At 40.2% G+C, this 14,125-nt stretch overlaps 1 protein-coding gene across 4 annotated transcripts in view; it reads left to right on the top strand.

Annotated features, from left to right (window-relative positions):
- The window catches only part of LOC126479405 (calpain-A), a 611,071-nt gene that overhangs the window by 530,853 nt on the left and 66,093 nt on the right, over positions 1 to 14,125 (top strand). For all 4 annotated transcript variants that reach the window (XM_050103784.1, XM_050103782.1, XM_050103785.1 and 1 more), the window contains 2 exons: positions 3,636 to 3,889; positions 7,943 to 8,106. In XM_050103784.1, coding sequence (XP_049959741.1) covers positions 3,636 to 3,889; positions 7,943 to 8,106 — 418 coding nt within the window. The remainder of the gene's footprint in view (positions 1 to 3,635; positions 3,890 to 7,942; positions 8,107 to 14,125) is intronic.

Here is a 14,125-nt window from a genome sequence, read left to right as displayed (position 1 = left end):
GTCTGATCATTTATGTATCTGCCAATGGTGTGTAATGTACAAAGTTACACTGATGTCCAACCATGTTTTCTGGGTGCTTCACTTTTTTTATCAGGTTGTGTATTTATTGCCTTTTCTGCCCATCCCATGGTAGAATTCATTAGCCTTCAGTGATAAATTCTCATAGTACATTTTTTCTCAGATTTGAAAATTTGGTCTGAGTTACAAGGCCAGTTTCAGTGGATGAAGGAATATTTTCAGGTAGTGAGGCAAGATAAAATTTTCTTGGATCTTGAAAAAGAAACACATTATAAACAGGTATTCATACAACAGAACTGGTATCGTTCTAGTGAATAGTCTGTCTTTAGCAGCTATTATTATTGGAAGAACTCTTAAGAATACTGTTTCCAATTGCCAGGGCTTACAGGTGTGAAAGATGACTTTTGAATATGGTGGCAATTGAAGATCTGAATGAAACTGATATATTACTTTCAATGTTCCATGGCAGATGCCAAAAAAAATATAAAAAGGAATTGTTATAAATAAGCATAACCAAACACCCCATTGACTCAAAATTTTTTGTTTTAGTGAAAAGAGTAATAAAAGCCCGAGTTTAGTGTTTGAATGTTAACTAGGTATTATAAATTTGTTTCCAGTATTGGGTGATACACAATCTCGTCCAGGATCAGGAACCACTGCTTTAGAAGTTTCTTAACAGAGACTGTATGTAGTGTGGTGTCATTCCCGTCGGAAACTGTATTACAAGGTACATATCTATGCACAGTGTTGCCATAAGTTCTGGAAATCAGGGAATTTCAAACACATCAGGAAAATTAGGGAAATATCATGGAAATAATAATAAAAAAAAAAGAGCTGGAAAAAGCTCGTTTTTGTCTCAGTAGATGAAATGGTTTGATTACTGAGGTGTCATAAATCGTCACTGGCTTGGTGCTGGCCACTTCCCTACTCCCTAATTACTACTGCTACTCCCCTTCCTGCCTCTCCTCAGCTTGCAGTCAGTGCTGCCACCACTTCTTGTCACTAGCCTAGCAGCTGCCGACAGGAGGCATAAGGAGTGGTTTGTTTGGATCTGATTCTCAGAGACTGTAGACACAGCGGCCTTAGACAGTAGTTGTGTGTGCACGAGTTGTGTGTGAGCGACTGTGTGAATGTGTGTGTCTCATATTCTGACAAAAGCTATGGCCGAAAATTTAGTTGTGAGAGGATGACTGTTTTTTCTACATTCCTGTCTGTAGTTTAGCAATCATCTTCATGAACAAGTTGTCTGTTGCATGGAATGATCACAGCAGTCTGTTTGACAGGATGTTTGTGACTCATAAATAGCTTGCCGCACGAGTGGATTCCCGCAGTGGGCCAAAACTGCAAGCTGTTTCTGCAGGTATCTGAAATGGATGGGGCCTGTCAATCTGAAGCCATTTGGTTCCCACTAACGTGCAGGCCCTGCCCATTTTCATGGTTTGTCCATAAACACAGGACTGTGGTGCTCCTCAGGCCATGGGTTATGGAATTCAGGAGTTGTGACTCTCTCACCACAAGTACATTGTACACATGGTTTTTTATAGACATTTTATTTTTTCTAGTACATTTTGACACTTCAAAAGTAGTTTATATGTTAGGAAGATTGGACGATAAGGAGGAGAAAATTGTGTCAGTCACTGGCAGTTTGTACACTATGCACTCACATATTTCTCGATGGAAAAATTGTACAATACCTGTAAAATAATAGGTATAACCCAGTGGGTAATAACTGACAATAACAAACGTAGTAGAACTAACATTTTATTGGTGGTCACTATAGTGTTAGTTTACACAATTATTTCCTGTCTTATACACTTCTTTCAACAGACGTACTTTTTTTTGAGATTATTTCTGAAACCAGTGAAGATATTTTAAATTTGTCTTGTGACTCCAAGGAAATGCACATTTTTGTCACCAAATGTGTTTAGTTTTATTGAAATGAAACATCATCAGTGGTCTTAATGACAAACACATACCATTTGGCTTGCTTTCTCCATCTAAAAACAGTTCATAACATAAGATGTTAATGTTAGTACTTAAGATTTCTGCTCACATCAGGAAACACCATCATCTTGCAAGTTTTTTTAATATTTCCTAATTCGCACTACTGTTTCTTGTACCATACCTGCAAAGACTTACCCTTGAGATCTCAAAATTTGTCAGGGAAAAATCCTAAAACTTCCATGTAAATCAGGGAAATATCAGGGAATTTCACTTGTGGAGACTTGTGGCAACCATGATCCAGTGCTTGGTCAATTAAACTGCCAGACTTGGGCCTCAGTTCTTCTACATGCTCCATCAATTAGATCTTCACTTCTGAATGTGTCATATCAATCAATCTGTCCTTTTGACTGGATTGTGCCATAAATTTCTTTTCTCCTCATTTAGATTGAGCACCTTACCATTAGCTTTCCAACATACTCATCTAGTCTATGGTATTCTTCCGTAGTACTGTAGCTTTTGCTCTCACCTTTCTGTATTGCTTATTGTTCATATGTAACTTCCAAATAAGGCCACACTCCACTCAAATCCTTTCTGTAAAGACTTTGGAACACCTGAGTTTATAGTGCTTATCAGCATCTTTATTTTGCTGCACAAAAAATAAGAACAAACTTAGTTTCAATGTCTCAGTTCCAGATCTAACTCCCTCATTTCACCTGGTTTGATTTGACTGCATTCTATAATCCTTGTTTTACTCTGCTTTGTGTTAATCTTATAACCTTGTTTCAAAACATTATCAGTTGATATTCATGACCCTTTGATACATTTGACAAAATGATATTATCAAAGGCAAACCTTAAAGGTTTTGTTTCTCTCTCCTTAACATTAATGCCTTTTCCAAGTTTCTTATTGGTTTCCATTTTGATCAATAGTGCTGCTGTTGCACAAATAAATGAAATTTTGTACATGTTAAGTCTTTTGGTAAAGCAGTTTGTCTAGCTTCTGTCATACGATATTAGTTTTATATCATTCATTCATTCATTATGTTCTGACAAAAATGGTTCAAATATTTAATGTATTGTTAATTAACTAGTAAACGGTCCTGTTAGTTTTCACTTTAAAGCTTCTGTCAAGAAAACAGTAAGTTGGATATTAGTTTCAGTATCAAGAGGATGCTTGTTATATCGTTTTACATCTTCTGATTTAAAACAATACATTTTTGGTTTCGTTTTTCTGTCCCTATTTTAAAGTTACATAAGTATAAGACAAATGAAACTTCTCATACTGTAATGGCAAGTGACTACAATTGCACACAGTTTTGGTTGGCAGTATTGTTTGAAAGAAATAAACATGATGTTATACTGTTTGTTTGCCAAATGTTTGACATAAAACAACTTGAAATGGAAACTCTTAACCTCACTCATCCTGAACACTCAACCTCATTGCTGCAATCAACCTCTTCCTCTGTTCTACCTCCCTCTCAGACTGTGTCTCCATGTCATTGTGCACTGTGTCCAATTTGTCTATGTGAAACCAGAATGGGCTCTTGGGTGCAGCACTCCTATCTGTCACTGTTTCCAACCTTCCCCAACTTTCCCTCCCACTTGCCACCTCCATTCTTCCCTCACTCATCATTATTGAAGAAAAATACAATAATTATCTGTTCTGATTTGTAGGTCCCCTGAATGGAGATTTATACCTGATAGTGAGAAAGAAGAAATTGGATTAACCTTTGACGATGATGGAGAATTCTGGATGTCCTATAATGATTTCAAGACATATTTTCACCGCCTTGAAATTTGCAATTTAAATCCAGACTCATTGACAGAAGAGGACATAAATGAAAAAGGGAAAAGAAGATGGGAAATGAGCATGTTTGAGGGAGAGTGGGTTAGAGGTGTTACTGCCGGTGGCTGTAGAAACTATCTGGGTAAGACACAGTGGAGTAAATCATCTCAGTATATGAAGTTAAATGTATGAGTTCATTGGGACTTGTAAACTAAATTCTATGGTACATATGTATATCCTTTACTAAAATATGCACCTTCCTTTCCTGTTGAAAATAATTTTCTTCCATAACAAAGACAACTGTAATAACTACATCATGGTTGGCTTTGTACACTATAGAAACCATGAAGAACCTATGTTGGTACCTGCTTAATGATTTCCCACTCACTCAAAGACTTAATATGTTACTGACCTTTCGAAACATGGAATCTAATTGAAGAACCCAACAGTTTATGATGGGCGAGAAGCACTACTGAAGTTGCTTTAGTGCACCCACTTTCATGAGCAAGTTTTACAAAAAACTGTGAAGGATACACACACACACACACACACACACACACACACACACACACACACACACACTCTTCTCATGGTAATTATTCTAAATTGCATTTATTTAGATTCAACATATACATTTTTGCTTGAGTCACACTTTTACACTGTTTATTTGATACTGTGGTTGGACTAGACAATAAGGAGAGGGCTGCTGCTATTATTATTGCAGGCATAAGCTCTGTCTTTTCTTGACTTCCTTTGTTATGTGCTGCAGACAAAGGTACTGAATTTTATCTTGGATGATTACTTTTGTATGAACACTGTGTGAACATCCTATCCCACCTCTCCTGATGACGTGAACTGTAATTTTCTAATCTCTAGTAATATGACATTGCCACCTAGTGTTGCCTGGCCCCCCATCTCTCCCCCTCCCCCCCTCCCCCCTTGCCCCCTCCCCCTTGCCCCTTGCCCCCTCCCCCTTGCCCCTTGCCCCCTCCCCCTTGCCCCCTTCCCCCCTCCCCCCTTGCCCCTTGCCCCCTCCCCCTTGCCCCTTGCCCCCTCCCCCTTGCCCCTTGCCCCCTCCCCCTTGCCCCTTGCCCCCTCCCCCTTGCCCCTTGCCCCCTCCCCCTTGCCCCTTGCCCCCTCCCCCTTGCCCCTTGCCCCCTCCCCCTTGCCCCTTGCCCCCTCCCCCTTGCCCCCTTCCCCCCTCCCCCCTTGCCCCTCCCCCCGTGCCCCCCCTCGCCCCCTACCCCCTCCCCCCCTTGCCCCCTCCCCCCTCACCCCCTCCCCCCCCTCGCCCCCTCCCCACCCCCATCGCCCCCTCACCCCCCTCGCCCCCCCTCTATCTCCCCCCCCTCACACACACACATCCATCCACACATATACAGACACAAGCAGACATCTTGTGTCTGTATATGTGTGGATGGATATGTGTGTGTGTGCGAGTGTATACCCGTCCTTTTTTCCCCCTAAGGTAAGTCTTTCCGCTCCCGGGATTGAAATGACTCCTACCCTCTCCCTTAAAACCCACATCCTTTCGTCTTTCCCTCTCCTTCTCTCTTTCCTGATGAGGCAACAGTTTGTTGCGAAAGCTTAAATTTTGTATGTATGTTTGTGTTTGTTTGTGTGTCTATCGACCTGCCAGCGCTTTCGTTTGGTAAGTCACCTCATCTTTGTTTTTATATATAATTTTTCCCACGTGGAATGTTTCCCTCTATTATATTGATATCATTAATTTGAATCCAACAATTACGTTTGTTATTGTCACTGTTTCATTTCGAAATCTTTTCTGTCGTTTTATTTTCCTCTTTCTGTTTTTGCCAGTAGTTTCACTTTATATATTCCCCCCCCCCCCCCCCCCCCCCCTCCCAGCGCTTCTCTCTCCACTAGCACCTTCCTCATAGATTCCCTCCCCCCATCGTCCTCCCCCGTCCCCTTTTGTATCTGCACAGGGATTACAGTGCTGTGAAACTGTTTGCGCGAAAAAAGTATTACGCTACCGGGGAGCTCAACCTGGAAAAGTGAATGAAATTCGATGTGTGGTCCATTAAGCAGAGTGGGAGGGGAATGGAAGAGACTGAATACCATGTAGAGGTAAGCACAGAGCAAACACGTCATGACAAGCATGAGTGATAGAATAAACTGAGCACACAAAAAGCAGAAGCATGGCACGAGGTGAAGGCCAGGTCCAAGGCAGGAGATATATGAACAACTGCCAGGCCAAACCTATTGCCATTGGCAGGTAAGACACCTGGGTCGGTGGCTCTGCATTGTCGGTGCTTTACATAAGACAGCTTACTGCACTATTCCACTATGATACTCATGCTAGCCCATCTGCATCCATCTTGATATCTGGGGATACTATATTCTGTCCCCTTCAAAAGGCCAAGTAGAGCTAAAAACGACCAGGTTCATACTAAGGCATCTCGTGCAAACCCGGAGGGCATGAGCTTGCTTGGTTGCAGATTGACCATTGAAGAAGACTGTGCAGACAGGCTCCACTGGAGGGTTGAAAGATGGCAGAGGCTGGGGTAAACACCAAAGTGCAAGGAGGGGAGTGGCAGTTCAGAACCCATTGGCTCCACATCAGTAATCACGGGAGCTGCCCCCAGTGGCCCCTTATTCTGCAGTTGAAGTTAGGACAGTGGAGGGTCATCCACCACAAACAGTTGCCAACCTTCGTGACACTCGGTAGCCACTCCTGCTGGTGTCTGGAAGATCGGGCCCAAATGGCAGCCCCATGAGAGAAACGTGGCAGGCTGCAATGGTCCGGGATGTGCGATTCAAGGTGCAACAGATCCAAAAGATCCTGTGTTTGATGCCCATGCAATCATTCTGCCACACTGCACCCCATTAACCAATGTTGCCTGGTATGAGGCAGGAAAACCAAATAGCGCATCATTATGGGACGAGGCAGTTATCAACTTCTTCATTTCGGTTTTGAACATCCACACAAATTGCTCCACCTCATGAGTTAGAAGCCATTTAATGTGGGCTGGTAGTCATATGCTTGAGATCACAGTGAATGTAAAAGTCTGCAAACTCATGTGACACAAATTGCTGAGTCTTATCTGAGACAATGGTCTGGGTAAAGTCCTTGATAGCAAAAGTGACCAACAATACACAATTAGTTGCAATCAATATGGAGGACAATTTGGTCACATGTTTGGGGGTGTATTGACCACCAACAGCCAGCTGCTCCCCAAAAATGTGCTCATAAAATCAACATGCACACTTTCCCAAGGGTTCTCCAGAACTGACTGAGGGGAAAACTAACTCAGCAGTACAGCCTGGTTCTATGTACAGGCTGTGCAATCATGCACAAGCTGTTCCATGTCACAATTGCTTGTTGGCTAGTAGACACAAAGCTGCGCTAAAGCCTTCATGTGAAAAATATCCCTGTGCAACTCGTGCAGCATCTGGAGTATGCTAGGATGCAGTGCCAGAGAGACCGCCAGTTGACAGCTTTGCTCCTCCTTTGCCTGCATGAGGACACCTTGGACAACACTGAGGTAATCCCACAACACAAAAAAGTATACACCACACAGAATCTGCTCCTGAAGTAACCCATTTGGGACATCCCATCTGTACTGCTGAAACTGCTTTCTGGATAAGCAGGTTGGTGGCTGCGATCTGCCCCTGTTGAAACAAAATATAACTACACAGTGGTTCGACAACAAGCTCGAGGACCTGGGAAGAGGGAACTAAACTTAAGTGTATGGGTCATTGTGTAGGGGAGCAGTGTGTCTGAACACAATGTAGAGATGAGTGTGGAGCAAAACAACCCAGTGCAAGCAACAGAATAAACTAAGCACACAGAAAACAGAGCATGGTGTGAGGTGATGGCCAGGCCCCACATGTAGTTGATATCTGGATGAGAAATGCTGGACCAAGCCTATTGCTGCCAGAAGATAAACACCTAGGTCAGTGGCTCTGCACATGCAAGGCTTCGCGTATGCCACCAGTGACAGCATTTTGCACTATTCCACTGTGATACCCATGCCAGCTCATATGTGTCCATCTCAGTATTTGCTGATAGTGTACTAAAGCCCCCAAAGAGACACCCCATCCCTTCCTCTCCCCCTGAGATTCCTATTTCAAACTGAAAATACAAACCTTTTTGTTTATTTCCATATTTGTAGAACTTTGTACTGAGCTGTAAGATTTTTTTATAATTAAAGTTTCATGTTTCGTTTCGCAGAGACGTTTTGGGTCAATCCACAGTACAGGATAACATTGGAAGATCCAGATGAAGATGATGAGGACAATAAGTGTACAGTAATTGTTGGATTAATGCAAAAGAATCGTAGACTGCAAAGGAAAATGGGAGCTGAGTGTCTTACAATTGGATTTGCAATGTACCATGTATGTATTTTCATGTTGAGCTGTTCAGTCATGATAAATCAACAGAGGCTAAAAATGCAATTTTATTTACAAAGAGATTAAGCTATTGGGAGAAATGAAGCCAGTTCAGAACTAGGCATGAAAGTCACCAAGATAAAGGAGTAGAACAAGCTAGTGTGAAAAGGAAACAATCAAATGAGATGTAATGAAATTAAAAACTCAAGAATTTGATGTTTGTCAGAAATACTGGGAGGGAGGAAAGTTTGGGGAGACAGCAGGTGTCACAAAAAATGAATTACATGAAAAAAGGAAGGAGGGGGGGGGGGGGTTGGTTAAGATCTGGGTTGTGAGAAACAAAAACTCTCAGGAACCTGGCTTTAACTGAGATACAACTGACAGTATATAGTGGTAATACGTTTAAGAGGACTGTAAATATAAAGCTGTTGATTCACAAGCTGTGTGAAGTTCAGACTTAGGATTTAGATAATCACTATCCTGTCATCAACAACCCAGTTTGCATCTCATCATCAATTTGTTGCCTGTATCATGTGTTATCCAGTTCTTCATTACTCAGTCATGATTTCTGTGGTATATTTGAACTGAAGCATATCGGCAAAGACCAGCGATACCTTTGGAACCAGTAAAGTCAAGTCAATAAGGCAAGGTCAGGCCTGTCATCAGCACTTATGTGGTGTTTATTTCCTCCCTCTGTTACTTGCCATGAAATGTGATGCAATGGACACAGACAAACAGTTTGAAGAGGGGTTCAAATTCCTATGCAGATGTGTGCAGTTTCTCTAAATCACATTAAGCATATGGTAGGGTGCAAACTTGTGATCTTTTTCTGGAAGATATGGATTGTAAAGTAATTGTTGAAGTTTGATGACTGAGCATGTTGTGGTCAGCAGCAAGCTCTGCCAGTGGATGGTCAAACTTTGATCTTGGCCACAGTCAGAATTGGCCATTCATTCAGGTTACATCTGTTTAGTGGACATTCCCATTTTAAAAGCCTTTGCAGAAGTTACAATAGAGTAGGAAGAAGGGGCTTCTTTTGAGATTTACAAAAACAATGATTAAAAAAATTCACATTTTTGGTTCTCAAAATACACATCTTTAAATCTATACATTTTTCCATGTGTTTTATCTGATTCTAGGAAACGCTGTTATCATCTCACAATTGTGATGTTGGGAGGATGTAACAGCTTCTTGAGGTGATGAAACTTGATGTCCATTGATTTTGAGTTGAACTGGTGGAAAATACATGTTTTATTTGACATAAGGGATAAATTGGATGACTACAGGCAATGAGACTTTAAACTGACATTTTTCTGTGTCAGGTAGTTCATTGTTTGATAAGTAGTGTGACAAGCGGCACTGTCAGAAAGAAGGGTGATATGATGTTTTCAATAGTTTTCTTGATTTCATCATCACTGATCCATGGCTGACCAGTTACAGCTTATCATTCAGCATTCATTGTTCTTCAGTGCTCTAAAGGAATGGTCACAACTTGTCCACTGTGACTAAAGGAATATGTGATAATTTTCTCAGAAGTCCTCAGAGATCAAACCACTTCTGTTGATTCTGGTTTACCTTGTTGGAATACTTGAATAGCTGAGAGATCCTTAGTCTCCATCTACAATGAAAAGATCCAAATTTTTTTTTCGGTTGTGATGTTCTATGCAGATTTATACAGATTTTCATATCTTCAGTCAAATTTTTCGAAAATTTACTTACACTAATTGATGTGAACTCATTTTTGAGTCTCAGTTGTATTGTAGGAACAGATTTTTATTGCAGTTAAAAAGTTGATGCAAAATTAATGTACTGCAACCTTTGATAGGCATTAGAATGTTTGTATCCCAAAGCGAGTCAAAAACTCATTCCCTTCAGTCATTTTCCACATAAAATTGATGTTTGCTATAACAGCAATTAATTTTGGTCAACCTTCACAAAATACAACACTGATGAAAGGAGCAGCATGACAAAATTCTGCAAAATAATAGTAGACAGTTTTTCTGTAGATAATTGATTGCCAGACAATGAAGGAAGAGATTTGAAGTACCGATTTTGAGTTAAACCTTCAAGAAAATTGTAAAAAGTCATCCCATTAAAATATGGTTTTTAAAAAATGTCTTTATAAAGGACGATACAAGAGTATTGCCTCACTGTAAAGATTTGTGGTATAGATGGGATTAGTGTCAGTGGCAGTGAAAATCAGAATCTGTGACAATGTTGATGTCTCTTATGGCAATAGTATACAGCAGATCTCTATAAAAAAAAAATCTGTGCCCAGTAAATAGAAGAAAACACGTCTCATGGCATACAAGGCGTATAGCAGAAGTCAACTAAATTACTGTTGACTATCATTGTTGTCCATTGGCTGTGGTATCTTAAAACCTATTCTGAGCTCAAATTTAATTACTGTCTCAAACAGAATGACCTCCTCCTTGTGAACCAGAAAAGATGTTGTGGACACCGATCATGCAAAATCAAACCTGCACTTTTCTCACATGGCATCCTGAAAGCTATGGATCAAGGCAATTGTATAGATGCATTGCCGGCCGGAGTGGCCGTGCGGTTCTAGGCGTTACAGTCTGGACCCGAGTGACCGCTACGGTCGCAGGTTCGAATCCTGCCTCGGGCATGTATGTGTGTGATGTCCTTAGGTTAGTTAGGTTTAATTAGTTCCAAGTTCTAGGCGACTGATGATCTCAGATGTTAAGTCGCATAGTGCTCAGAGCCATTTGAACCATATAGATACATTATTTCTTGACTCTCAAAAAGCATTTGACATACCATGAAAATATACTTATTACCAAAAGTATGATTGTCTACAGTATCAAAGTTTGTGACTCAACTGAGGATATTGTGGTAGGAAGGACATAGCATGTTATCTTCTATGGAGAGTCATTGACAAATGTTGAAGTCACTCCAGGCACACCCCAGGAAACTGCATTGGGACCCCCATTGTTCATTTGTATATTCATGGCCTCAAAGACATTATTAATAATAGCCTTAGACTGGGGCTGTTTATTAGCTACCATTGCTTTAACCATTACATATGATAAATTTTGACAATATTATGAAAAGTATAGATTGCTATTCCCCATGTGGAGGAGACATTGAGTCACAGACACACACAACAAAAAAACTACTATACATTTGAGCTTCCAGACAAAAGGCCTTCTTCTAAAATAGAAAATATGCACGCATTGACATCCATAGCTACAGTTGTGCTGTGACTGTGGGTGTGTGTATTTAGGTATCTGTGTGGTTGTGCTTTTGGGTAAGTGTGTGCATTTGCTAGAAAAAGTGAAGGAGCTGAAAAGCTAGTGTGAATAGTGTTTTCTGTTAAGTGTTTGTGTGTCACATGTCACTCAATTACAGACTAATGGTTGCCTTCCCTTTATTTTATGTATTGCGTCTTATCATGTTGTGCCGGTTATGCAGCAAAACTGATGCGCCTCTTACCCTCTAACCCCATCTCCTCAATTTTTGCTGCCCTAGGCAGCTTTTTAGTAGATACAAATATACAACCACGAGGGTTGGAACTTTAATAGTGGCAACTATGAACTTTAATAGTGGCAACTATTCATTTACAGCTTGCACAAAATAGATACGTGTTTCAAAGTTTTACTGACCTTCAAAGTGGTCACCAGCATTGTGTATAACCCATTGCCAGCAATGTGGAAGTCATAGAATACTCTTAGCAGTGCCAATTGTGTTGACAGTTTGAGCGGCGCAGTCTATTGCCCTACGAATGTGTAGCAGTTCTGAAGCAAACGTGGTGAAGTGTTTCCTTCAGTTTAGAAATCTAGTTTAACTTATGAGGGCTTGAGTCAGGGGAGTGTAGTAGGTGGTATAGCACTTAGCAACCCTATCAGTAACAGCTTGAACTGTACGTGCTTGAGCATGGTCCTACAAGATGATTATCAGATCCTGCAGAAAGTGTCATTATTTCTGTCTCTATGCTGCTCATTTTTTGAACACAACCTGCAACCAGCTTAGAGACAGAAGTGATGACACTTTCTGCAGGATCTGACCATCATTTTGCAGGACCATGGTCAAGCACGTACAGTGCAAGCTGTTACTGATTTGTTTGACTGATGGGGCTGCTAAGTGCTATACCACCTACTGCACTCCCCTGACTTAAGCCCTTGTGAGTTCAACTAGATTTCTAAACTGAAGGAAACATTTCATGGCATTCGCTTCAGAACTACTACAAATTTGTTGCGCAGTAGATCACGCTGTTCGAACTGTCAACACAACTGGTACTGCTATGAGTATCCTATGACTTCCACATTGCTGGCAACAGGTTATACACAATGCTGGTGACTACTTTGAAGGTCAGTAAAACTTTGAACCATGTATCTATTTTGTACAAGCTGTAAATAAATAGTTGCTACTATTAAAGTTGCAACCCTCTGACATTAATGCTCATATTCTGTGAAGCACTGTGAAGTGCATGGCACAGGGGTACTTCCAAATGTACCACACATTAGAGTTTCTTCCTGTATGGAGCATGAGAACAACTGCTTAAATGGCTATGTGCTGTTATAATTATAAGAATCTTTTATCCACAGACATCTTGACTGCATGTAATAGATACATTATAGTTAACCAGAGTTGTCATTAGAAATAAAACTTTTGAAAAAATAAAAATATTAAAAAGCCAAAGAATAAAAGTATACAAAGTAACTTGGCATGAAAGTAACATTTCAGGTCATCAGGAAGCACTAATTGTGCCCATGTAAAATTACCTTGCCTGTTCATGCATCTTACTTTAAAACTGGAAAATTTATTTGCATTGTGTGCTTGAGCATGCTTGGCTTATATTTGTGAGAAGTGCAGTGTTAAAAGTTACTTACATTTAAAAAACTGTAACATAAGCTTATGGTTTAATTTTTATGTTCTAGTTTTCCATTTATCACTTGTTTCTATAATAGTCATGGAATACTACTACTCTTCATTTTACAAAGTGCACAGTTTTACATTTAAAGCAAGTTTCTTACTTTAAAAAATTTATAAAGTTGTGCCTATATATGTTTGCTGTCAGAGGTTACCATTACTGTTGTTTGCCATGTAATCATTAACATACAACATGGACAACAAAAGTCCCAACACAATTCCATGGGACACATCTCAAGTTATTTCTACATTTGTTGATGACTCTCCTTAAAAGATAATCTGCTCCTCCCTATCAAGAAATCCTCAGTCCAGTCCCAAATTTTATTTGGTACCCCATATGACTGAAAGTTTTGGGTATGGCACAGAGTTACACACTTTTCAGATGTTGAGAAATACAGAGTGGTGCACAAAGAAATGGCCCCAAGTGCTAGACTGTTCATTGTTACCCACCAGTTGTCATCCATTGTTTCACAGAGCTGTTGCTTGCATTAGCTTATTTGTTGATTATTTTTTATTATTACATGTTTATCTATTTGTTGTTGTATCTACTCATGGTGCACAATAATTCATGCATAACTGGTGAACAGTTTGTACTTGAAGCAGGTTTTTCGTGCACCACCCTGCATATCATCTGCCGATGAACTTCATCTTTGGCCTTCAAAATGTGTAGTTCTGTCCTATGTTTGGTCAAGCATTCTTCTAATCTTGAGCCACAGTTACTGTACCTGCTTTTGCACTACATGTTTAGATTTCTCCTTGAAAAATAAAATCACAACCTCTTTGGATGACTTTCTAAATATGTAAACTTCCTATTTCTTTTAACTGCCCTTTGTCTTCAATAATCACTGTTGTTACACATGTATTATTTTGAACATTCTCAGAGGGGTCAGATCTGTTCACTGCCATTGGATCATATATATTTTTGTCATGGGTGATTTTGTGATTGATTCAAATAGGTTACAGAGAACTTAGTATTGTTTCTCAGGGTTTTTCATTGTGTCTAGTACCAACAAAACTGTAATTATCCAAATTGTATGATTAAGGTCTCCTCCATGATAGTATGATGGACATAAGTATTAACAAGCTGAGGCTTTCTCTAAAGTTTTTGAGTAATTCTAGTGTTGATAGAAAC

This window comes from Schistocerca serialis, chromosome 1 (genome assembly GCF_023864345.2).
Source record: "Schistocerca serialis cubense isolate TAMUIC-IGC-003099 chromosome 1, iqSchSeri2.2, whole genome shotgun sequence".
NCBI classification, from domain to species: domain Eukaryota; kingdom Metazoa; phylum Arthropoda; class Insecta; order Orthoptera; family Acrididae; genus Schistocerca; species Schistocerca serialis.
The sequence above is the reverse complement of the archived record's forward strand: the minus strand, read 5'-3'. Positions and strand labels throughout refer to the sequence as shown.